This window comes from Alosa pseudoharengus, unplaced genomic scaffold (genome assembly GCF_046254945.1).
Source record: "Alosa pseudoharengus isolate Yale_2024_CS ecotype anadromous, Long Island Sound unplaced genomic scaffold, YU_APseudo_1.1 YU_APseudo_1.1_scf_14, whole genome shotgun sequence".
Taxonomy (NCBI): Eukaryota; Metazoa; Chordata; class Actinopteri; order Clupeiformes; family Clupeidae; genus Alosa; species Alosa pseudoharengus.
The window spans coordinates 10,457,244-10,481,630 of record NW_027468609.1 but is presented as its reverse complement, the minus strand read 5'-3'; the positions used below and the strand labels follow the sequence as shown (position 1 = coordinate 10,481,630).

The 24,387-nt window shown below is 42.5% G+C and overlaps 1 protein-coding gene across 1 annotated transcript; it reads right to left on the bottom strand.

Annotated features, from left to right (window-relative positions):
• Window positions 1–4,956: 4,956 nt before the first annotated feature.
• Window positions 4,957–21,594, bottom strand: anxa4 (annexin A4). Its single transcript, XM_076283834.1, has 13 exons — window positions 21,495–21,594; window positions 20,386–20,433; window positions 18,845–18,923; window positions 16,484–16,578; window positions 13,222–13,335; window positions 12,206–12,296; window positions 11,334–11,413; window positions 9,457–9,513; window positions 8,729–8,822; window positions 7,954–8,049; window positions 6,080–6,138; window positions 5,682–5,804; window positions 4,957–5,332 (listed from the first exon to the last, which is right to left on the bottom strand). Exons 2-13 carry the CDS (start codon window positions 20,392–20,394, stop codon window positions 5,273–5,275), a joined length of 957 nt encoding a protein of 318 aa, XP_076139949.1. The 5' UTR covers window positions 20,395–20,433; window positions 21,495–21,594; the 3' UTR covers window positions 4,957–5,272.
• Window positions 21,595–24,387: the final 2,793 nt, after the last annotated feature.

Here is a 24,387-nt window from a genome sequence, read left to right as displayed (position 1 = left end):
GCTAGACCTTCCAGCAGGACAATGATCCAAACCATTCAGCAAAGGAAACTCTCAATTGGTTTCAGAGAAAGGAAATCAAGGCCCTGACTTCAATCCAATTTTTGGAAGTTAACTAAAGATCAGGATTCACAAGAGGGACCCCTGGAATCTTCAATATTAAAGGACTATCTGTTTAAAAGAATGGGCCAAAATCACACCAGAATACTGTGACTGATTAGTTTTCGTCATACAGGAAATGCCTTGAAGCTGTCATTACGAAAAAAGGCTTTTCCACAAAGTATTTAAGAAATTTCAGCAGGCGTGTTCAATACTTTTTTCCTGTGTCATTCCACTTTATTACACATAACTCTACTTATGGACTTTAATGTTTGGATTTTTTTATATGGGTGGATTATCTGAGTTAATAGTAATATCTGGTGAAAATTGCATGCAAATAGCCTCATTGGAAGTATACTTACTGAAAAAAATGTTGACGTGTTCAATACTTATTTTCCCCGCTGTACACACAAGGGTCCATACAGTTCTTGCTGTTGTGAACATGTGTGTCAGTGTCAAGCCAAGTGTCTGCTGTGTGTGTGGATCTGCTGAGTGAGTGCTTGATGTGTGAGGTCCTTTAAGCTCCCTCTCCCTCCCTCTCTCTCTCCTTGTGTCAATAGATATCAATACTCAGGATATCATCACAATCGCATGTAATGAAAGAAGTTCTCCTTCACCATTTTCCACTTCTTGAACTGTACTTGTCAGGCACAAGGAAACAATACTGAAGTGGTCACATCCTTCTCCCTCACTCCCATGGCATGGAGTAGGTGAGATTATCATAAAAGACTTCAACAGACTTTATACTGTTTCACTTCCAAAGATATTTAACACACACGCACGCACAGGCTGGGTAATAAACTAAAACGTACATCCAAAACTCCAAAGCTGATTATGTAAGATAAAAACAACCAAGTTACTTAGAACATATGACTATTTGAATTAATTTATTAATCTGATGAACATAGCCTGAAGCATGGAACATACATTTAGAAACCACTAATCAAGACTAATCTCAAAAGCATGACTAATAAGACCAATCAAATTCATGTAATCTCATTCAAGCACAAATGGAGTCCATGACTTTATTACTTTATTACCACCCGGAGAAAAGAAATACTCTTTTCTGATTGGCTGGTGGGGTGGCTATTTATTCTGAATAACAGGACACCTATGAAGTAGATCTGGTAAAAAAGGTTTAATCACCGTTCCATATCAATGCTTATGAATGGTAACTATAACAACCATAGTACGACGATGGTTGAGGCCAAAGATTCTAGAGCTCTGTTCTAAAATCTTTGGTTGAGCCTGAAAGCAGGCTTCACAACAATGGAATCAACTGTAAACAAGCTAACTGTCCGTGCGTTCGCTATTATAGGGCCAAAGAAAGTTGTAGCCTACAAGTCGGCTTCTTTTTAAACGGAACCGCTTGTTTCCTTTGCGTGTTAAAGGCATGACTATTGCCTATGTGGCAACCGGGTGATAAGCGGGATAACGGCCTTCGAGGTGTCCTGTTATATGGAATTAATGGACTTGGCCGGAGGCAACTCCCCTCTGCTGTGCGTTGGGGAGTTCTTTGCCTCTCTTCCTCGTCCATTTTTTCAGTATAACAGGACACCTCGGCGGCCGTTATCCCTAATTCCCCAGGGAGACATTTTTCTTGGATACCAGGGAAATTGCTGTAAGAATTAAATGTAGGCCTACAACAGAGCACACAACTAGCAAACTTACAGTACAGTCCGGTAAACATTTAAATTACAGTACAGTATGGTAAACATTTGGGCTACTCAAAATGAGCTGTGCAAATTGCCATCTATACTACAAAAAAACATCCTTCATGCATTCTTCTATTCCACCATGCATGCCTTACAAACACTCATTCCTACTTCCATAAGCATCCATGCATTCAGTCATAAACATACATTCATTTATCCATTCATTAATGTCCATACATGCAATTATAAATATGCATTAATTCCTCCATTCATAACCATGCATACGTTCAGTCATAAATATACATTCATTCATAGACATACGTTCACCGCTGCTCATTAATGAGCTTAACTGAGAGAGGGATAAATAAGTGATTATACCTATTATGATCGCCGCGCAGCGAAGCGGCGGTCATATAGGTTTAGTCAAGATTTTTTTTTTTTTTTTCTTTTTTCTTTTTCACATGTCCAAATATCTGTCAAGGATTCCCGGGACACTTAAAGACCGGGGTACACGAAACTTGGTGGGCATGTAACCCCACATGGATAGCATGGAACCATCGTGATCTGTAGCCCCCCCCCCCGCTGGACTGGACCCCCGAAAGGAGGGTAGGGGCAGACACAGTTTTCTGTGAATATCTCGAGAACCGCAGGGTTTAGGAGGACCATTTTTTTTGTATGTTGATCTCAAGGGGCCATGTCAACCCATTCCATAACCACTCATTTCATGTGTTACTAGTTAAACACAAAAAAGTAAAAATTAGGTGTTGTAATCGCAGGTATCTGTGACCTAACATAGTCAAAACTGCACGAAATTGGAAGTATAGGATCATTATGACATCCTCTGAATGCACACCAAGTTTCGTGGAATTACGTTCATGGGGGGCCACACAATAAATGAATTTGTTACTATACACCAACTGGCCTGTAGGTGGCCGGAGACAGTTTTCTGTGAATATCTCGAGAACCGTAGGGCCTAGGAGGTCCACCTTTTTTTTGTATGTTGGTCTTAAGGGGGCATGTCAACTCATCCCATTACCACTTATTTCATGTATAGCGCCACCTAGTTAAAAATTAAAATGCAAAAAATAGGTGTTTTCATCACAATATCTCTGGCTGACATGGTCAAAACTGCACGAAATTGAAAGTGTAGGATCATTATGACACCCTCCGAATGCATGCCAAGTTTTGTGAACTTTCGTTCATGGGGGCCCCTACAATAAAATAATTTATGTGTACATTTAGTGACCGCACACCAACAAGGATTCCCGGGACACTGAAAGACCGGGATACACGAAACTTGGTGGGCATGTAACCCCACATGGATAGCATGGAACCATCGTTTTTCGTTTTGATCTGTAGCCCCCCTGCTGGACTGCACCCCCCGAAAGGAGGGTAGGGCAGACAGTTTTCTGTGAATATCTTGAGAACCGTAGGGCCTAGGATGGCCAATTTTTTTCTGTATGTTTGCCTCCCGGGGTCATGTTAACCCATTCCATATGCACACATGTGGATAAACAGATACACACGCACACACATACATTCACAGTAATCATACGTATGACACATACTCACACAGTAGACATATGTACGCATGCATGCACATGCACAAACACAGGCACATACGCAGGCAATATGAACAGGCAAGATGGGGGTGGGGTTGTATAAAATGAATTTTACATGTGAAATCTATGAACTAATCATGTTTTGGTACTTGTTGTCTAGCAGATACCAGTGAGAATTGAGTGTGGATAATACAATTTAGTGAGACAGTTAGAATCATATAGGCCTTTCAGCGTGATTTATTTTTGTGGAAAACATGTGCTGGACTGGGCGGCGGTCATATTTTGTACCGCTCTGCGGTACATCTAGTTATATTTATTATATTTACACAGAGTTCAGTAATACATATTCAGAAAAAGTACAGTAGGCCTACACCGTCATGAGCATTTATCAAAGACTTAACGGCGAAACTGAAGTAGTGCGGTTATCAGGGAAGGGTGCAATTTACTTTTATGGAATGATGAAATGGCTTAAAGGCTTATGTTCTTTTCTAAGGGCACCATCTTGTGGCAGCTTTACCACATTACCAAACCAGTGTTGTTTTTTTCAATGAACATTTGACCAGTATATGACCATAGGGTTGAAAACTACATGGGAGAGGATATAGCAGGCTAGGCTCCTCCCCATGAGTAGAAAAAAACAAGCACAATATTAAAAATTTTTCAAATTTGCAGACCCAAAACCCTTTGTCCTTTTTAACTTATGTTGACTTCCAAATCTTAATCCTCATGCCATTTTTATGTCTCTCTGTAGTGATCTAGACAATAGAGAGTTCTAAACAGTATACAACCTATAGTGAAATGTGAAAGTGGTCCAAGTCCACAGCATTGTATTGTATGGTTTCTTTAATCAATTCAAATGTTTTAAGAATTTTACTTGTAGTTGTCCCTCGTTTTTGAATACTCATCTGCTCAAGACTGCTGGTTGAACTAGGCTACAGATGCAACGCAAAACAATACAGCTTCATTCACCACAAAAATGGCAACAACAATGACATCATTGGCGTACATTGCAAGGTGGTCTTGTGGTATTCTGGGGTAACAGGTACAGCTTACAGGTGTAGTATTTCCACACAGGAGGCATTGCTCCACTAATTTTGTCACACTCTCTGTTATTGCAATGTTAATTGCCTTTAATAGTTTCTGATTGTGTGTGACACTTATGATGCTTTCTTGTATTTCATATAGAAATTTATGCCGGTTTACCATTTCACCGTTTTGTTAGTTCATTTTAGCTTTGAATAATTGATTTGTAATAATTGATTAACATTTAAAGGAAGCCTCAGCTATCAGTAGTGCTTAATTTATTTAAAGGGAAAAGGGGTTATATATTTGAGTTTTACAGGGTGTGTGTGCATCTCTGTGTGTGTGAGAGAGAGTGAGTGAGTGAGTGAGCGAGCTCAGAGTGCGCTAATATGCCATTGTGAGCGATAATAAAAATGGCACCACTGGAAGGAAAACAATCACATAACACTTATCACATAGTTAACATTTACCACTGGACATATGCAAAATGTTACTTTATCATACATTAACCAGCTTCACCTTAACACTTTAAGAAATGAGAGTAGAGGTAACGTGGAACCCTGTGAACAACAAACCACAGACACCAGGTGGGGATTAAACAACAGACAACAGACACCATGTGGGGAATTTTTTTTTTTACTGAAACAGAAAATACAGGCAGTAGACTAACAACAGCTGTTTGGTCGCCTTTCTTTCCTTCAGCACACACGCGTGGAAAACTCTTTCATTATCAAAATATCACACAAACTCATTAGTACAAAATAGCATGTGGTTTAGTCTAGCTGGTATACTAAAAACATAAAAAAGCCTGCACGGAATTGACAAATCTGTGGAAATAAGTAGACCTCTGAGGGGCCGGCGGAAAGGTACTGGGGGTCATCTTTCAGACGAGGCACTAATGGCTCACTCAGACATCAACGACCTCCATATGACCTTCTACTTATCTTCGCCACACAACTCCAGCAGGATCTTACGATAGTCGCCCGACGTGTCACCCTGGCAACAACACAACATTGGGCTCTTTCAGCAGGACAGAAAACACTCCCTGAACAACAAGACATTAACCTTTTCTGTATGCAGTGGTGCTTGACGTTATGGATTAAGGCTGCTTCATCAACATGCCCACCTTGGGGGAACATCACGATGCGATGGCCTTTAAGAGATGTGTACTGTAACTCACTCTGCTGGTGAACTTGGTGAACTATGGACTGCAGTCTGATTGGCTGTATCTAGATATTTATTACATGTGAGCTGAGCCCTCAGGCCTCTGCTGATTGGCTGTATCTTGATGTGTGAGCCCTCAGGCCTCTGCTGATTGGCTGTTTGCTGCAGTCTGGTGTCTCACCTTGATGAAAGAGTAGAGGGTCTTGCCGTAGTTTTTCTTGAACTCTGCTTTGATGTCCAGCATGTCGATCTCAGCCCTGGCCACCATGATTCTGATCAGAACGCTGTCTGTAGTACCCAGACCCTGAACCAAATGGACACAGTTCAGTTTTACACACACACACACACACACACACACACACACTCTAAGATAAGACACAAATATAAGCATACACGCACATGCACACAGGCATACGCACACATTTGTGCACACATATACACAGACAAATATATAAACAGGCTTGGACACAGAGAGACACAGACACACACACACACACACAGTATATAAAACAGGTACAGAAACAGACACACACACAGAGCCACAAAGCTGAACACAAATTCCAAGAAAATAATTTTTACCTTCATGGATTTGTAAAGACGCTCTGCAAAAAAGGCGTGCTTGTTCCTGATGCATTTCACTGTGGAGGAGAACAGTAAAGAAGTGGTAAAAATCACATAGTGACTGAAAGTGCATCTCATTCTGTTGTCGGTCCTCACTGTTGTATACTTCATAAAACTTGTCAACTTGACATCTCTGTTCACAGTCAACAATGTAAGAAACCATGTGTATCATTACATGGCTCTGTGTCTGAATGGGCTTGTTTTTATTTACAGTTTTTATTTGCTCCCATTTGAACTGTTGAAATAAAACATAAACGGAAGTTGTTTCCTGACGAGTTCAACGCTGTGAATCTGGCAGCCTGATAGCTACACTGATCACTGGACTGAGGAGGAGCATTCGTGGTGTGCATGCTGCAACACTACGCCTACTATCAGACGGATATCATGAACTGTGTATGTATGACACGCCAGTTGCCACTAGCGTGTTATCTAACGCATAAATGCATTTTGCTGTGTTTATCAACGCCATAACCTAACCCTAACCCTAGGGGGCACCATATACTTGCCGTTGACATACACACGGAAGTGAGACAATAAGTGGCGTGTATGTTTAAGCGGACATACACGCGGATAGCTAAAAATGCGTGCAGATAGCACGCCAGTTGGCTATTTCTTAAGTGCCGTGTATGTTTACGCAAAACCATGACACCAAGTTGCTACAGTCTTCATGGACCGACTACACCAGGGGCCCGTTGCACAAAACTAGGATAAGGGATTAAGCCGGGATATCTTGGTTATCCTGGCTCAATTTATCCGTGATCCAGTTGCACAAACGCGGGATAGGGGGCAGCAGGATATGTTATGGTATAAGTTACCATGGCGATTTATTCTGTGGAGCTTCTGTGAAGTTCCAGGATCTATTTAATCTCATCCCTTATCGCAGTCAGCAGTCACCACAAACTGAAACCAATAATTTGTCCACTGCCCACTACACATTGTTATCACATATACCTAGACCCACTGTCATTATTTAAACGTTTGTGATCATTAAATAACTTTTACATACTCGCCATTCCCGACCTGCATATGCGACAATGTGACGTCATGGGAGTGCCTAATCATTTCACGCGTGGTGGTCGCGGAACTAGTTGCAATATTCTCCTTAACAGAGGTGTTGCTGTTTGTTGCTGTTGTGAGAAGGCTATCTACCTACTTCACACCGTAGAAGAAGCAATGAAGCCGCTCTAGTTGCCATGGTGAATCAGTGAATCTGTGATCGGTGGCGGGGTCTATTTGAGGGGGCCGTGAGCGCGCACTTATCCAGGATAGGTTTCACCTGGCTTGATGAATCCGTGTCTGCTCATCCTGGCTTGCTCGTTGTGCAACCAATTAAGCCTGTACGCTCGTGGTTTGGATACATTGAGCGCAGCTCAGTTACTTATCCCGGATGTCTTAATTCTGCTTTTGTGCAACAGGCCCCAGGAGCGCAGCCTTGTGGAGATAAGACCATTATTATTTGTGTCTTCTCAGCATCTCTTCTTTGCTTCCTTTTCATGTTCAGTGTACATATGTATTTAGTTCAAATGTTTTAATCCAAAGCCACTTACAAAATAAGGATTCAAATTCAAGCTACATTACAAAGGAGACGTGTGGTAAAAAGAAATACTATGTTACAAACTACACTATGAGACTATGACACCAGTGTAGCTGTGCCAGTATTCAGAGAGACTATTAATCTTTCAACCTGTGGAAAATAAAATAATGTTGTTACCTGACAACAGACATCAAATGTTGTGAATGGGACAGGCCAACTGTGAGAGCCAGTGAGAGGATGTGAGTGACAGCTGTAGAACCTATCTGTTCGAGTGAGGAGGGAACTGAGCGACACTCACCTATGGCCAAGAAGACGTCCTCCAGACAGCCGGACATCTCGCTCTTAATGCTGTCCTCAATGTCCTTCTTAGACACCTTCTTATAGTCATCAAACACTGCATCAACAAGGGAGGGAGAATGAGAGAGAGACCAGGACAAGGACCAGGAGAGAGGCATTGTTAGCACCCTATGTGACCTAGGTGTCAGTGTTGAGTTGTGTTGAATTCTGCTGACATTTCTGGGTGATTTTTACAGATTAGTGGGCAGGTGTGCTGGTGCTCCATAGAGACATAGTTAGATCAAATAGGGGATGAATGACGCTCACACACACACACACAGACAGACAGACACACAGACACACACACACACACACACACACACACACACAGACAGACACGAGGCCTGGGGCACTTCGCTTCTCACATAATTTGCATAATTCACATAATTTGCATTCCTGCTCCCACAGAGTGCAACTGAACTGGATTAGTGAAGGTGGATGTAGTGGATGTAGTGGACGTTCACATCAACAGCATGTCTGTGTGTTTATACCAGTGGGAAACATAAGTGGACGAGTGGCTGTGTGTGTGTGTGTGTGTGTGTGTGTGTGTGTGTGTGTGTGTGTGTGTGTGTTCAGATGTGTGTGGAATAAAGGTCTGTAAGTGTGCATATGTCTGTGCTTAATTATGTACTGTATGTTGGTATGTTTCCTACAGATGACTGTGTGTGTGTGTGTGTGTGAGAGAGAGAGAAAGTGAGTGTATATGTGTGTGTGTGTGTGTGTGTGTGTGTGTGTACCTTTGAGAAGATGTTTCTTGTTCCTCACACACAGAATGGTCAGGAACTTGACCTCGTCCGTCCCCCACCGTGCCTCTCCTGCCTCATAGATGTCCTGAAGAGATAGAGAGAGAGAGAGAGAGAGGAGAGAGAGAGAGAGGGAGAGGGAGAGGGGGAGAGGGAGGGAGAGAGAGAGAGAAAGACAGACAGACAGATAGACAGACAGATAGAGAGAGAAAGAGAAAGAGAGAGAGAGAGAGAGAGAGACATTTCAGTTGGATTTTCCATCACATTTCTGTGTATCCGTCTATCAGCTCACATATACAGTAACTTACCACAGTAGGCGGGTTTACATAAACATTTTTTTTTATCATTCAGCATAAACTATTCCGAAAAATTTGTGCCGTCTGTTTACACGGGATATATTCTATTCCGATCAGTTGCTCTAAAGCGCTTTAGAATCTTTGATCGGAATAGCCATTGTTGCCTACTTTTTCTTTGAGAAGATACAGCAGGCAATCCAATATTGACCGTATATACATGGTTGTTCAATCAGAATAAGAACGGTATACACCACCTCTTTCATTCCGATTGAAATTCTAATCGGATCAGGCATTTTTATTCCGATTGAGGTGTTTATATGAGAATTTCTGTTCCGATTGAGCCGTTATTCCGTTTCTAAGAATTTGAGTTGCATTAGCCATGTTTACACGAACACTTAATCTGATTAAAGTCCCGGCACAACTCACCTTGGCATCTTGAGCTGCGGCTGCATCATCCACAGTGTTGCTTACATCACGGCCGGCCTGTCACACACACACACACACAAAGTCAAACGTCTCATATGCTGCCACCCAGACACCGTCTTTTTCAGGGAAGGGCTTGAATATTTCTTGAACATCTCTAAACTGCTCTAGACGGCCCCAGCCGTGGCGCAACTGGCACCTGCACCGTACGCCGGCGACTCGGGTTCGATTCCCGCCCCGTGGTCCTTTCCGGATCCCACCCCGACTCTCTCTCCCACTCACTTCCTCTCATTCTCCACTATCCTGTCAATTAAAGGCATAAAAGCCCCCAAAAAATATACCCAACCCTAAACTGCTCTCGACACATATTTCATCAGTATGACTCCATAGTAGAATGGCCCGTTGCTAAATGCATCATGGAAAGAAAAGCACGATTGAGGAATCCCACTGTTGATCAGCTGACATCCTATATCAGGCACGGGTGGGACAACATTTCATTCTCAAAACTCTACAACTGCCACAATGTCCCCATTTTGAAAACGGGGTCATATTAACCAAAGCTCCACCATTAACTCTGCTCTATGCTGTACTGTAAGTTGATTGTGTGTGTGATTGGTTATGGTTATGTGATGGTTATGGGATGGTTATGGGATTTGCCAGACGCCTTTGTCCAAAGCGTGTGTGATTATGTGTGTGTGTTTGTGTGGAGGCGGGGAGGGTTTAAGATCACTATGGTCTCTTAAAAGGAAATGGAACTCCCCAAGACAAACCCAGAAACATTCACCACACAACACACTCACCACACACACACACAAACATCACGTGCAAAGCAACCGATTTCCCCTTCTCTTCATCTGTGAAATCGCTGAGTAGAGCAAGGGCCGCCCCAGAATATGAATAGGATATTACACAAGGCTTTACACTAATTTGGCCTTTACCATTCATACATGTGATTGCCCTTTGCCATTTAAACATGTGAGTGTATCAGCCAAGAATAGAGAATGTACTGTATGACTTCTTAAAATCCTCATCAGGTCATTAATGTGAATTTGAGCAGAACTTTACATGCAAGAGGAAGTGCACACACCACAGAGGATTACTACAGAATAACTACAGAGGAGTCAACATCATGGTGGGGGTTCAACCAGGGATTACTACAGAATAACTACAGAGGAGTCAACATCATGGTGGGGGTTCAACCGGGGAATACTACACAACTGGGGAATACTACAGAATAACTACAGAGGAGTCTACATCATGGTGGGGGGTTCAACTGGGGACAGACGCTATCTACATTCAGTCATTCAGCTTGCTATTCTAACTATTCAACTGATTTCAGCAGTTCTCATTCAGACCCTGTCCACAATAACTTGAGTAAAACTGACATCATATTAGTCCTTCATCAAATAAGATTAGCCCGTCATCCCACCCAACAGCACTTGCTGTGTTTTACCCGATTAACTGTGGACACAGAAGGCGGACACAAACACGGGCCCCACCTGCCCTTATAGCTAGGAAGGAACGACTAACCTCACTAACTCACTTATGTTTGCATGACAGACACGAGGCTGTAAGGGTCAATAAAGGTGTGTTCATGGACAAGTCCAGGTGGAGCTGTACCTGTGCTGTAAGAATGATGTTTTTCACATGTTTTTCACTGTGTGTGGATATGTGTGTGTGTGCGGCAGTGTGTGGTTGTGCACGTGTTCTTGCACGTACGTGTGTGTGTGTGTGTATATATATATATATATATATATATATATATATATATATATATATATATATATATATATATATATATATATATATAAAAAATGTATGTATGTATGTATGTGTGTGACTACATGTATTTCTATATGTGCATTTCTGGCTGTGCTCACCGTGGTCAGAGAGACCAGGACCCTCTTGAACATGCCTGAGGTGTCACCACAGATATCGTCCTCCAGGCTCTTGTCATACTCTGTTGGACAGAATATTTAGTGGTCACGTTTTACATCCGTTATTATATTATGAGTTACTAGATCATTTTATCTGGAAGTTGGTAGGCTGTTACTAAGTTTGACACATATCTGATGCATTTCCTGTACTAAACAAGTTCAATCAACTATATTTCTGAACTTACGCTTAACGGAAATTTGGCCTATTTCAAATACCCGTCATTTCCGTTAAATCATGAAAGTTCTGTGCTTTTTTTGGACAATCACAATTGGGACATGTTAAAGAACATCCTGGTGTGGTCCAGTTTTCTGCCCACAGTAAAAGTGAGTTAATATGAAAGTGGTTTTAAAATAAAACCTCAATTTTAGGATGAAAACTCATCAACAAATGGTATTTTTGCCCTTCTTTTTTAAAATAGGGTAGGTTTAGTCAATAATAATAATAATAATAATAATAATAATAATAATTATCCAACATAATCCCATATTTTGAAGTACGCAGACATGTTTGTAGATAATGTCAAGCGCTTGCACTTATAAAACTACCCATGTGTATCTGGGGCTTGTTGTACCTACCCCTAAGCCTGCTCTGAAAATGGTAGGTGCATAGGCTTGCAAACCCCACATGGAGAGAACAGTTCATATTACAATGGCCTTTCTGTCTTTCCAAATGTCCGTCCTATGGCTTCTACACGCATGCCACACTACCAGGTACCAGCAATGACCACTGTCTCAATGATGGTATACATTCATTAAGGTATAAAACACATTGAACACTCTATTCCGTATAGATGCACAAACACAAAGCCACATACTCTTCTTGTAAGCCGCGTTGATGGCCTGCACTTCCTCGCTTGTTCTGGAGGCCAAGATGTCGATAAGACAAGCCTCTTCAGTCCCTGCTCCCTGGAGGATGGAGGAGAGACATGAGCTTTGTTCAGTCTTACAGGCCTGCAGCCGCGTACGTCTGCATTGATATTATTTGTCAACAACACAAGTGAAAGGATAATAACATTATGGGGCAATTCCACGGAAAATGTACTTTTTGTCACATCCATAACGCCAGTGAAATGCCTTGGCATTTGTATGATGTGAATGATTACATTCATTTTTTGTGCATTTTTTCTCATGTAGGCCTTCATTCTTTAGCCAAAAAAGCAAATGCTCAAATTTCATTTAATCTTTCACATCATACCATACCATCACATTTTATTGCTGTTATGGATGTTACAAAAACATAATTTTCCATGGAATTGCCCTATGATTTAAAAGGCCTAGATCAACATGTGGCAGACATGACAGACCAGTCAGCAGAAACACATTTGCTGAATAAACATGGTGCCGTTTATCTTTGCACAAACTCTATGATGTTTGTTAAAATGGTGCCTCCCCTTTGTATCTTACAGTATTTGGGAGAGTTCTGGCTATATGCTAGTTCCCCATGTATCTCATTGGGGAGAGATCTGGCTATATGCTAGATCCCCATGTATCTCATTGGGGAGAGATCTGGCTACATGCTAGCTCCCTGTGTAACTCATTGGGGAGAGGTCTGGCTACATGCTAGCTGCCTGTGTATCTCATTGGGTCTGGCTACATGCTAGCTGCCTGTGTATCTCATTGAGAAGAGATCTTGCTGCATGCTAGCTGCATCTGCATCTCATTTGTAAGAACTGTATCACTTGGATCTCATTATTATTTGCTCTGACTACGTGCTTACTGTTTCTTTAAAGTGCATGTGAATATAACATTGTAGCGCCATTCAGCGGCACTACCTCAGTAGCCCAGCCTGCCGGCCCAATGACCTTAATGACACGGTGAGCTTGTGACTGACCTTCATGGCGTTGTGAAGCTCATAGGCATCATACTCTGGTGCTGTCATCATAAGCCCAACCACCACCTTCTCAAAGTTCCCAGTTAGCTCTGATGTCAAGTCTTCTATCAGGTCCTGAGAGAGAGAGAGAGAGAGAGAGAGAGAGAGAGAGAGAAAATAAGAGACAGACAGGGAGACAGAGAAGCAAAGAGAAAGTCAGACGCAGAGACAATGTTGTGATATTACACCCACATGATATTTACATTTTTTATTTTATTTTATTTATCCTTTATTTAATCAGGGCAGTCACATAGGCCATAATAGTTATGATTTTGCTTTTGCTCTGACTCAGCAACATATACAACAGACCTGGCTCACACATAAACAAAGGCGTGTTGCTATGGAAATGTGCTGTAAAATATGTAGGGGGAAAAAGAAAATTACACACTGCTGGATGTGTTCTAGGCAGTGCTGCTGGAAAATACCACGCAACTGCTAACTCTAGAACTGTTCCACTGGAACCACACCAGCTGAGGGCCAGAACCTCTCCAGAGTCATCTGAACACAGGGTGTGTGTGTGTGTGTGTGTGTGTGTGTGTGTGTGTGTGTGTGTGTGTGTGTTGCTTAGTGTTTGGTGTAGCGTTTACTGCAGAGGGCTACTGTAGTGACTAGAGAATCTGCTGCTTGTGGATGTCTTGTTTAGTTTCTATTCACTGAATAAAATGATTCTGGATTCGCCATAACAATGCAACTCTGAACTATCTGAACTAAGATAGAACAAATAATATTTTATCTTACATCATGACATTTATGTAATTTCAGTGTCCTAGAAAGTAAAAGTAAAAATGCAATCAAAACCCTGAAAGCCAGAGAGGACATAGATACATTATGAACAATAAGAGTCCTTCAGTTTCCATTCTAATTACTGTTGGTCTTTGTTGTAAAGCGAGACAATGTTTTGACAACCAACACTGCTCGCCTCCAGGTGTGGAAACACTGACCCACGGCTGGCCACGCACACACTTACGTAACAGCAGCTGGCAGTGCTGGAGGGAGGAGCTACAGGTATAATGTGTTTAGAGACTGCTGTAGCTTTCACGCGGTTTGTGTACTGTTCCAAGGACAGTGGAGAGAGCTCTGATGAAACAGCTTAAAGAACAGTTACAGTGCAGAGATGGACAGTCTTCTGTTCAGGAGAGGCAGGCATTGCTTTCATACACACTGGGCAGTTTACTGATCTAGCTCTGCGATGCTTGTTTAGTTTTTTAAATTCAGAGACAGGAAATAGTTCATGAAACAGCTGGAGGAGCAGTAACAGAGCTTATTTAGGCTTTGATATGTTTAAACAGGCTGTTGTCGCTTTAAAGACATCTGTGTACCAAGACAGTGGAAATCGCAGAGCTAAAGGAATGCTAACCGTAGCTTACTAATGTAGTGTACTGTATGTAGTGTTTAGATGGGTTGTTGTAGCTTTAGGAAGTGGAAGTGGAGGAAGTTCATAGATAGATAGATAGATAGATACTTTATTGATCCCCAAAGGGAAATCATTCATGTAGGGCTATGTAGCTTTACAATGCTTGAGTGAAAATCTGAAATGTGTTCATAAAAGTGTGGCCATGAAAATGAGGTATCCTAACAGCAGTGTGCTATGTAGTGCTCAGATGAGCTGTTGTACTGTAGCTTTAAGGATGTGTGTGTGCTGAGAGCAGACTCCTCCAGGGTGGGGTTGGGACACACTCAGTGAACTGCAGTCCCCAGACAAGCTCCTCTTTAAGGCCGCCTCAACCTCAACTGCCTGCGCTCAAGTATGAGTCAATCTTTCTGGACACACACACACACACACACACACACACAGGATCAGCAGAACTTATACAGAAACTTCACTGCACAACACAGGATCTGACAGCCATTGTTGAGAAAGACAAACAGCATTCATGAGGGGCTGCCTGGTATGCAAGAACCTCCCCGTGCTTCAGCCCTGACCTCAGCTCGGAGAAAGACTCAAACATCATACCCAGTACTGCCCTCAGATAGGAGACAGACTCCAACATCATACCCAGTACTGTGCCAGATCATATTCTCTATCATGAAAAGTTATCCACATAATAAGAATAATTTAAACCACACTGTTGTATTATGATATTGATGATACAGTTACATAAGTATAGTTATATGTGTGTTTTACATACGTACTTGCTTCAACTGAGCAACTGTGAGTAAATATTTATGCTGATTATCACTAAATTATCAATCATCCATTAGCTGTTTGAATACTACTTACACTATCAGGACAACCCTGAACCCTCTGTCAGTTTCTCTCCTCAAAACTAGTAGGGACCACTGCTCGGTTGATAAATGGCACTTTAATACATTAACCATTAAGAGAACATCCTCATTATTGGCGATGGGAACTAGGAAGTCTGTTATTTTATAGCCCAGACAGATCCAATCAGTTCCCTCAGATAAGTTTGTGGACAATGTTAGTTCAGTCTTCAGCCCTCAGCACTCAAGGCCTCTCTCAGAGAGGGGTAGTTCCGCAAAATGCAACAGCAACGGTGCTAGCTCATGGTCTGCTCCGCAAGGCCAATCAGACAGTGACAGGTTCAGTCGATGAAGTTAAATGCCTCATCTATTAGGTGATCCATCTCATCTGCACACTCACAAAGGGACGCCTGTGGCTTTATGACTAGCGTCCTTGGTCAGCACTGGGGAGGGTTAGCTTCTTACACAACTTCCGCAATAGTGGGGACATCTGACCCGAAACTTTAACCACCGGATCGAAAATGGTCTACTGCTATCTATGCAGAAAAGCCATGAAAAAAACCACCCTTTTTTATCACCCATTTTATAACATCTGCTTCTCCAGGCATACTGTTCAGCTAACCAATATAAACAAATCAAACCAAATAAATAGCTATTACTAGGAGCACGAACAACACTGAAGTTGCAAATTAACAAAAATGCTAATATAACCAGGAAGTGTTGTGTTTGTGTTTATGTGTGTGTGTGTGTGTGTGTAACGAGAGGGAGGAACGCACATAACTTGGATCGTAAGATCATATAAAACAGAGAATGATGGAGGAGAGATACAGATGTAGATGGAGAATGAGAAGAGAGTCACAGATGGAGTCAGAGAGAGAGAGTGAGGGGGGGAAGAGAGAGAGAGAGTGAGGGGGGGAAGAGAGAGAGAGAGTGAGGGGGGGAAGAGAGAGAGAGAGAGAGAGAAAGAGTGAAAGAGAAAGAGAGAGTAAAGAGGAGCTGTGTAATTTTGGTGCATCTGTACCTTCCCAACAGACTGCTTGTAAGCGTCCTTGATTCTTTGCCTCTGTTCAATAGTGCGATGGGCCAGGACCTCAATAATGGTGGCCTCATTGGTGCCTGGTAAAAAAATTAAACATAACACAGTCAGTCAAGCTGCGGCAACGCTGAGGTGGTTTAGCAAGCCGTAGAGGCCAAGCTGCATTAGTGTGGAGTCTGGAGGTAAACAACAGCAATGTTGAGGTGGTTTAGCAAGTCATATAGGCATTAGTGTGGTGTCTGGAAGTAAACAACAGCAATGTTGATGTGGTTTAGCAAGTCATATAGGCATTAGTGTGGTGTCTGGAAGTAAACGACAGCAATGTTGAGGTGGTTTAGCAAGTCATATAGGCATTAGTGTGGTGTCTGGAAGTAAACAACATAATTGGAAAGTTTGTGAGGAATGAAGCCTGCGACCATGTGAGCACCAAGTTTGACCCTTCGTCCACACATGCCACATCTTCACTTGGCGCGGCGCCTGTCCAGAGCAGGGTGGCTATGAGTCAGTAATGGAGCTCAGGCCACTATCAGCTGATGCCCATTACACACACATTACACCCCGCCGCATCCTCCATCTCACTCCCAGGGTCCCAACACCGAGGCCAAAACCCCACTCTCAAGAGCAAGACTCAACCCACTGTTCCCTACTGCTAGGGGAAAGTAACCAAAAATATACCCGAACTGACATTTAGAATCTCGACTCTTGACCGTCGAATCGTATTATGTCTGCTATGTTTTACCAGTCATATCATGAGCGAAATAGGCAGTCAGTGTCCTGAATGAAAGATTTCTGCTTTAGATCGACCAATCAAAACCTCAGTATGCGACTTCAAACTGCAATGGCACAGGGACTCTCAGAATCTAAAATTGTTTCATGCGTGTCAAGTCGGCCACTGATCCACCACACCTCTCCAACTAGTGTGACATACAGCAGTCTAGAAAACACACTCTCACATGGTTCTCCCCTAATATGATAGAGTGGAAGTGGCTCTTGATCTTGATTGAATTTAGCTCATGCAGTCATCCCGATTTGATCTAGTTCATGTGGTTATCTAGGCCTACTGTGGGGAAAGTGGAAGTCCCAGATGCAAAAATGTGTGAATAGTACACATGTAGTTTGTGGAAACTGTGTGTGGTCAGATAAAAATCTAACCAAGCGGGCAGGGCCACATCACTAGTCATGTTTACAAAGATGTTTTTTTTTTCAATCAGATTGAAATAACAACAACAACAACAACAACAACAAAAACAGCACATTACATTTATATAGCGCTTTTCTCGACACTCAAAGCGCGTCACATAGAAGGTGGGACTTCACTAGCAACCACCACCTGAATCGGACTAAAGATTTCAACCGCACTGTTTACAGTTAAAATAACTCCTCTCTAATCCTCAGTCCAAGATCTCCTCTCTAAAAAAAAAAAAAAAGAAATGGCACCTAAAGCTGTAGAGAAAATTAAAGTGATCTCCAACTGTTAGCACCCTTCTGGTGGACAACATACATTACACACATGTTAGCACCCTTCAGATGGACAACTCATTTATTTAGAGGCCAGTCACATGAGGTCAGAGAATGAACTCTACATAATTAAAAAAAAAAGACTGGAAAAAGACTGAAGGCTGTTTAAGTGTGTGTGTGTGTGTGTGTGCGTGTATTAGAGCACAACCAATATGGGGTTTTAAAGACCGATAGCGATTTTAATATTTGAGGACTTGAGCACATGACTAGCGGCTTGAACACGTTGCCTGTGCTGTGTCCGCGGAACAGCTCCGTTGCGTGCCGTTTGTCATTTCGGCGCCCGTGGTAACAGGCTACAGCAGCCACACTGCCTCAATCACATCCGCACCTCAGATGTCTCTGATGCGGCACTTCTGCAGCTAGTCTGGCTATTAAAGCATCTCTGATGCAGCACTACTGCAGCTAGTCTGGCTATTAAAGCATCTCTGATGCGGCACTTCTGCAGCTAGTCTGGCTATTAAAAATCTCTTCACTGTCTCTTTTGGCAGGAAACGCTTCCAACACGCTTGCCGGTCATGGAAAAATAGGCGCTGTTCCCATTTCTAGCTGGCACATATTTGCAGGGCGGCAATGGAGAGATAATACTGGAAAGTTTGATGAAGGATCAGTAATCGGCTGTCCTTTACTTCATTTAAAAATAATTATAATATAATAAATAATAAAATATTATATATAATATCGGGCGATAATATCGGCACACCGATTTATCGGTCGGGCTTGTGTGTGTGTGTGTGTGCGTGTATGTGAGTGTGTGCGTGTGTGTGTATGTGAGTGTGTGCGTGCATGTTTGTATGTGTGCGTGTGCATGTACGTGTGCGTTTAACACACCTGCTCCTTTCATGGCGGCCCTGAGCTTCTGAACATCATCTTCAGCGCTGAAGGGGGAGGCTGCAGTAATGGTTCCGCGCTAAGAGAACAAGAACAGCAGATTAAGGATACACTGAAGAACAGCAGATTAAGGACACGGAACGGACACTGGAGAACAGCAGATTAAGGACACACTGAAGAACAGCAGATTAAGGACACAGAATGGACACTAGAGAACAGCAGATTAAGGATACAGAACGGACACACTGGTATTTGCCTCCTGATTCGTCGCCATCTTTCGCACTCTCAAACATATTGTCATTATCGAGTGAGGAATGGCTCAAAAGAGAGATTTCACACAATTATCATCAGGACAGTATGCCAAGAAAAATAGCTGCAAATACTGGGGACGTCTATTGATGGGTTTTTGTGTCTATTTTATATCAAATAATCTGCAGGGGGGTCCATTGAGAATGCCTAGCCCCCTTTGTGGCAAGCAGCTTGGTCCGCCCCTGGTGTGTGTGTTCTCCTATGTCTAATTTCTTAGATGTGAAGGCTAGTAAACAGTTTGTTTTAATCATTTCTGATTTCACTTCTTCTGCACTGTTCTTTGTGTTTGCTTTTCCTTCTATCTGACTTGTGAATCCAGCTGAGACTTGGACCAGTTACCCACGAGCATCAGCTCTGGACCAGTTACCCACGAGCATTAGCTCTGGATGGACCAGTTACCCATGAGCACCAGCTCTGGACCAGTTACCCACGAGCATCAGCTCTGGACCAATTACCCACGAGCATCAGTACTACCAGAGACTTTCTAATGAGGAGACACAGCACTCAAAAAATCCTCCATAGAAATGCATGGGGCTAGTTTGTAACGGCAATATGGCCGTTGTCTACACATATCCCACCCCTTCCTCGGCAAAATGTCGACATGTGAATACATTGAGCCAATCATGTGGTGTGATGTGAATAAATTGAGCCAATCATATGGTGTGTTATGAATACATCGTGCCAATCATGTTTTGTGAACTCGCCGCTGGAGCATGATTGGTGTCGTGAAGCCTTGCGCACGCGCATTTCTGCCGAATAGGATGACCGATAAGTGCCCCAAAGCGTTGCAATATGGCCGCCGAGTGGAGGGACTTGCCTATAAGGACTTTGGTACTACACAGTGTTTGGATGATCGAGAATATTCCCCAGACTAACAGTATAAACTCATAAACAGTGTAATCATTAACTAGATTATGGCCCTTAAAATAAACAGCTAGTGAAATGGATCTGGGCCAGGACCAAGCCTGACCCATTTGGACCGCATCAGTATCTGGAGGAGATGATGGGTGGGGGTAGTATGGCTCCCGGGCAATATAGATAATAATGAGATAACACTCTAGGAATACACATTCCATGTAGCCTATTATACAGAATACACAGGAGTGTATGGGGTATGAAAATCAGAACAGCAATAAAAAAAAACATAGGCTGTTAAGCAAATACTATGCAAAAGCATGTGGCAAACACACAAAGATTCATCTCTACACGGTGTCATGCCGATATGTACTTACTCCTGCCATTGTGGTATGAAGCTGATGTTTGGAAACAAAGCAATAAAGCTGGAGAGAAGAAGAAATATATTAAAATATATTGGGATCAGAAAAACATATTTCACATATACAGTATATTTTATATATTTAAGACATCACTAATAGGTACAGTACATGTAGTTTATCAAAATGCCAACCACACAACTAGTGGATAGTCCATTGAGGCTCATTTAATGCAAGAAATTACCTATGTGTTGGCACAAAGCCCTTCTTGTTTACCGTAGCAACCATGCGCTGGGATGACAGCAGGTGGTTGCTGGGAGACCTATAATTACCTGAATCTCAAACCCCCTAAGTGGGGGCTTTGTGACCATCGGAGCGTGTGCTATGGTACTTGAGAGGTTTTGTGCTTCCCCTTATTATTAATAAATGATCAAGTTGCCTAAGCTTAATTGTCCTTACAGAATGATCTCAATCAGCTTGGAGACTGACCTGTGATTACTCAGGTTTCTAACAACCCCCCGTTGCATCCTCCTTTAGTAGGCTATTATCAGCTTACAAGACTGATTCAATACAAGAAGGAAAATGTGATTCTAATCCACTACAAACGGTTACACTTTAGGCTAGCAGCGCGTTGCAGCTGATCTGTTCCAATCTGTCATTCAACAAGTTACAAGTTGAAAGGGTGGGTGTGGGGACAGCATTGCCTGCTGCTAAGGGTCACATTTGACTGAAATGGAAGGAAATCTCGCCGACGCGTCACTTAAACTTTACGGGGGAATGCGTTGTGAAATGACCTGGTAGGCATTCCCTACCTACGTTGTGTTCATATGACAAGGCGCTGGTCAGGGCGGATTCGGAACAGCCTAGTATTTCGTAATAGGCATGTAGGCTACTCGATAAAGCTTTTCTGGTAACACTAAAAGGTTAACCAAGTTAGACTCCGTCAAAATATAGACATTATGTTACTAATAGACTGCTGTTGACAAACTGCCCGCACTTGCAGGAAATGTCACATTCCGTTCAATTCCACTTACAATGTTACAGTAGTCAAAGTTAGCCGCCCTACAGGGGAAAACACCACATCATTCACGCTACAACCTCATGTTAGATTGAATTTAGATGCTTACCCTGAAATGTGTCTTCTTTTTTGGTCCCAGAGATGACCACTGCTGAAAAATTAAGATGGCACGGCAGAGAAAACGCACGACACCGCTGGGTTTTTATGTAAACGAGTGGGTGGGTGTGTTGCATGAGGGATCAGATTTCATTTCCTCATCCATGAACACCCTTTGATGCCAGCGCAGCCCAAGTATAGACTGTCAAATTTGTGTGGTATAATATCATTTTGATGAGTTGTTTGCAATATTGAACAAACTTGTATTGTAAATCCAAACCGTTCTGCAACACTGTAGCCTAAACTTTGCCAGTTTTAATGATATGAATCCTCTGACACAATAAGCAAGATGCAAAGTTAATAAGCAAGGTTGTTCAGTGAGTAGGCCTATTGTGTTAAATACTGATGAAGTAGGTCTACTGTTTTTTATTTTAGCTAGGTGGTCCGTGATTTTTTTTTTATTGGTTAAGTGGTTGGTCTGAAAAAGTTTGAGAAACACTGAACCAGAGGATAGGCTAGCTTTTGACGCACAGACTCACACGCACACACACACATAAACACAAACACGAATACACACACAAACCACGAGTTTCCGCTAGAAAAAAATGCTGGTCACCGGCAGAGGTTTCGTTTTCTGGACATTTTGATGTTATGCCGGTCAAATATCCTATTATTGCTTCTTAATTAGTCAAATTGAGGAAAAGACAGCTATGTAGCTTAAAGAATTACACAATCAGGCTGTATAGAATGCAACATGTTCATTAGCCTAACTTAAACATGCCTAACAAGATCTAGCCAGTATCTTTTTTATGGACAGCAAGAGTCCGCTTCTTTTTAAAAAGGCTACGTTGTTTGTTGCTGAGCTACCCACGTTATCTCCAGTGGTGACTGTTTAACTTACACAGATGCGCACACACAAGAATGAGCGCTCACACCACTACCCCCTAATGCTATGCCTCTTTATTTGATAACAATAAATTAAGAAATGTTTTCAATTCTGGGAAATGTTTAGTTTCTTTTTCTTTCGGCCGCGGTTCAATGATACCATTTAATTGTGCCAGAAATTATCCGCGGACCAGCAATCTTCTCGTCGAGGAGGCCCTAACCCTGCAGATCATAGACAGAGAAAGCATAGGCCTACTGCATAGCCTAGAAATCTAGACGCACCCTAGCGGCAGCAAATTGCATTTGCTTCCAGGACTACCTACTGTATGCTACGGAGCCCTCTGGGTGACATGGGGAAAAAAAACATGAAGAAGAAAAAAAAAACGATGCACTTTTGCGGGATCTCTTTTGCGAGACCCCGCAAAAGTTTTGCGGGATCTCGCAAAACTTTTTTTCTACTTTTGGAACTTGCTGGGCTTCCTACTTGACCCCAATAGGCCCACAAACCACTACCGCCAGATGGCAATCATATATCATGATACTATGATTGCTCTATCACTGTTGCGTTTTGTGGGTTTTCTGGACACATTTACATAGGCCTATGACACGGGAGGGAGAGGGAGACACCTGCGTGCAGACACGCACACACAGTCCAGGCGCGTAGCAAGCGTGGGGGATGTGGGTGTTATAACGTACACAGTTTTGCTGGAACACGAATCTATCCCCCACACTTTTTGTCAGATTAAATTGAAAGTAAAATATGGAAATAAACGCTCCCGTAAAGAGTTGGAACCGTATCTATAACGCACACACAGAGACACAAATAGGTCTGTTGATTTGATTGAACGGTCATCCAGCCAATCACATCAAGTTAGGTGAAGAACCAGAGCCGCTCTGATCAAATTCAAAGTGTACGTCTTTCAAGGCTATGCTGCTGCTTAGGTCTGCATTGTAACGTCTGCAGTGAGCAGATTTCAGATAGAATTGAAATGATAATTGTTACCGCATTATGCTAATTTAGTAAACCAAAATTCACTGTCTGACTGACAGTTTTCGTCACAATGCAGGGAGTCAAAGTGAAAGCGGGGTGCGTGCACCAAGGCACCTGTTTCTGCAGGAAAACCGTTGGCTACTGTTCTCAGAGCATTATGCTTTCTCTGCCTATGATCTGCAGCTTTTCTCAAACTATGGGCCTCCTCAACAATTAACCTACTACTGCTCCACGTAGCCGCGAAATTAAGTTATGGCCGGTGCTTCACACGTCTGCTCATTTGCAGCATACTTATTCATTTGGTGTCATCAACTATATAGACATAGCCCAGTCAGCACACATACAGTACGTCTCCAAGACGCTTGGAAAGGAACAGCTTAATTACATCGCGTTCCATTTAGAACGTCTTATTTGATCTGATCTGAAAAAACTTTGCGAGATCCCGCAATGAGATCCCGCAAAAGTGCATCGTTTTTTTTTTTCTTCTTCATGTTTTTTTTCCCCATTACTTTTTTTTTTTTTTTTTTTTAACCCATGTTTTTTTTTTCCCATGTCACCCGGAGGGCTCCGTAGTATGCTTTGGGTAAAGAACACTTTGCATATGTAGGCTACACGGAGAATGATAGTGTCCTGGAGCGGCCGCACCCCCCGCAACTCCACTTCCAATGTCACTGATTCCGAAAGATACGCCCGACACTTCTGCTTTTTATCTGGTGGTGGTGGAGTTGACCGGACATCTGATGCTTCAGATTTATCATCATCCATCGCGTCTGGCCTCTGAAAAAACTTTTAAGGCTAGTCTGCCTGGGCCTGGCCATGTTTGAACCGCCTCACTCATTTGTTCATTGTTTAAAGGCACACCAGGCAAGCCTGATGCTTTTTCTCTACGAAACTCCCCCTCGCTCGGTCTGAAGCTCTTTTCCTTTTCTTTGCATCTTCCGTCAAGGGTTTTCACTGCTTCTTTGCCGGCTCTGCCATTATACACACGTTTGCAACAATCGCTAGCGTTTCGTTAGCCTCCCTCTGTGCT

Coding starts and splice junctions, on each gene's coding strand:
- anxa4 (XM_076283834.1), bottom strand. Junction 16,579..18,844: donor GGCCGCCATGAAAGGAGCAG/GTGTGTTAAACG, acceptor TTTTTTTACCAG/GCACCAATGAGGCCACCATT. Junction 5,805..6,079: donor GTCTTTACAAATCCATGAAG/GTAAAAATTATT, acceptor CATTTGGTTCAG/GGTCTGGGTACTACAGACAG.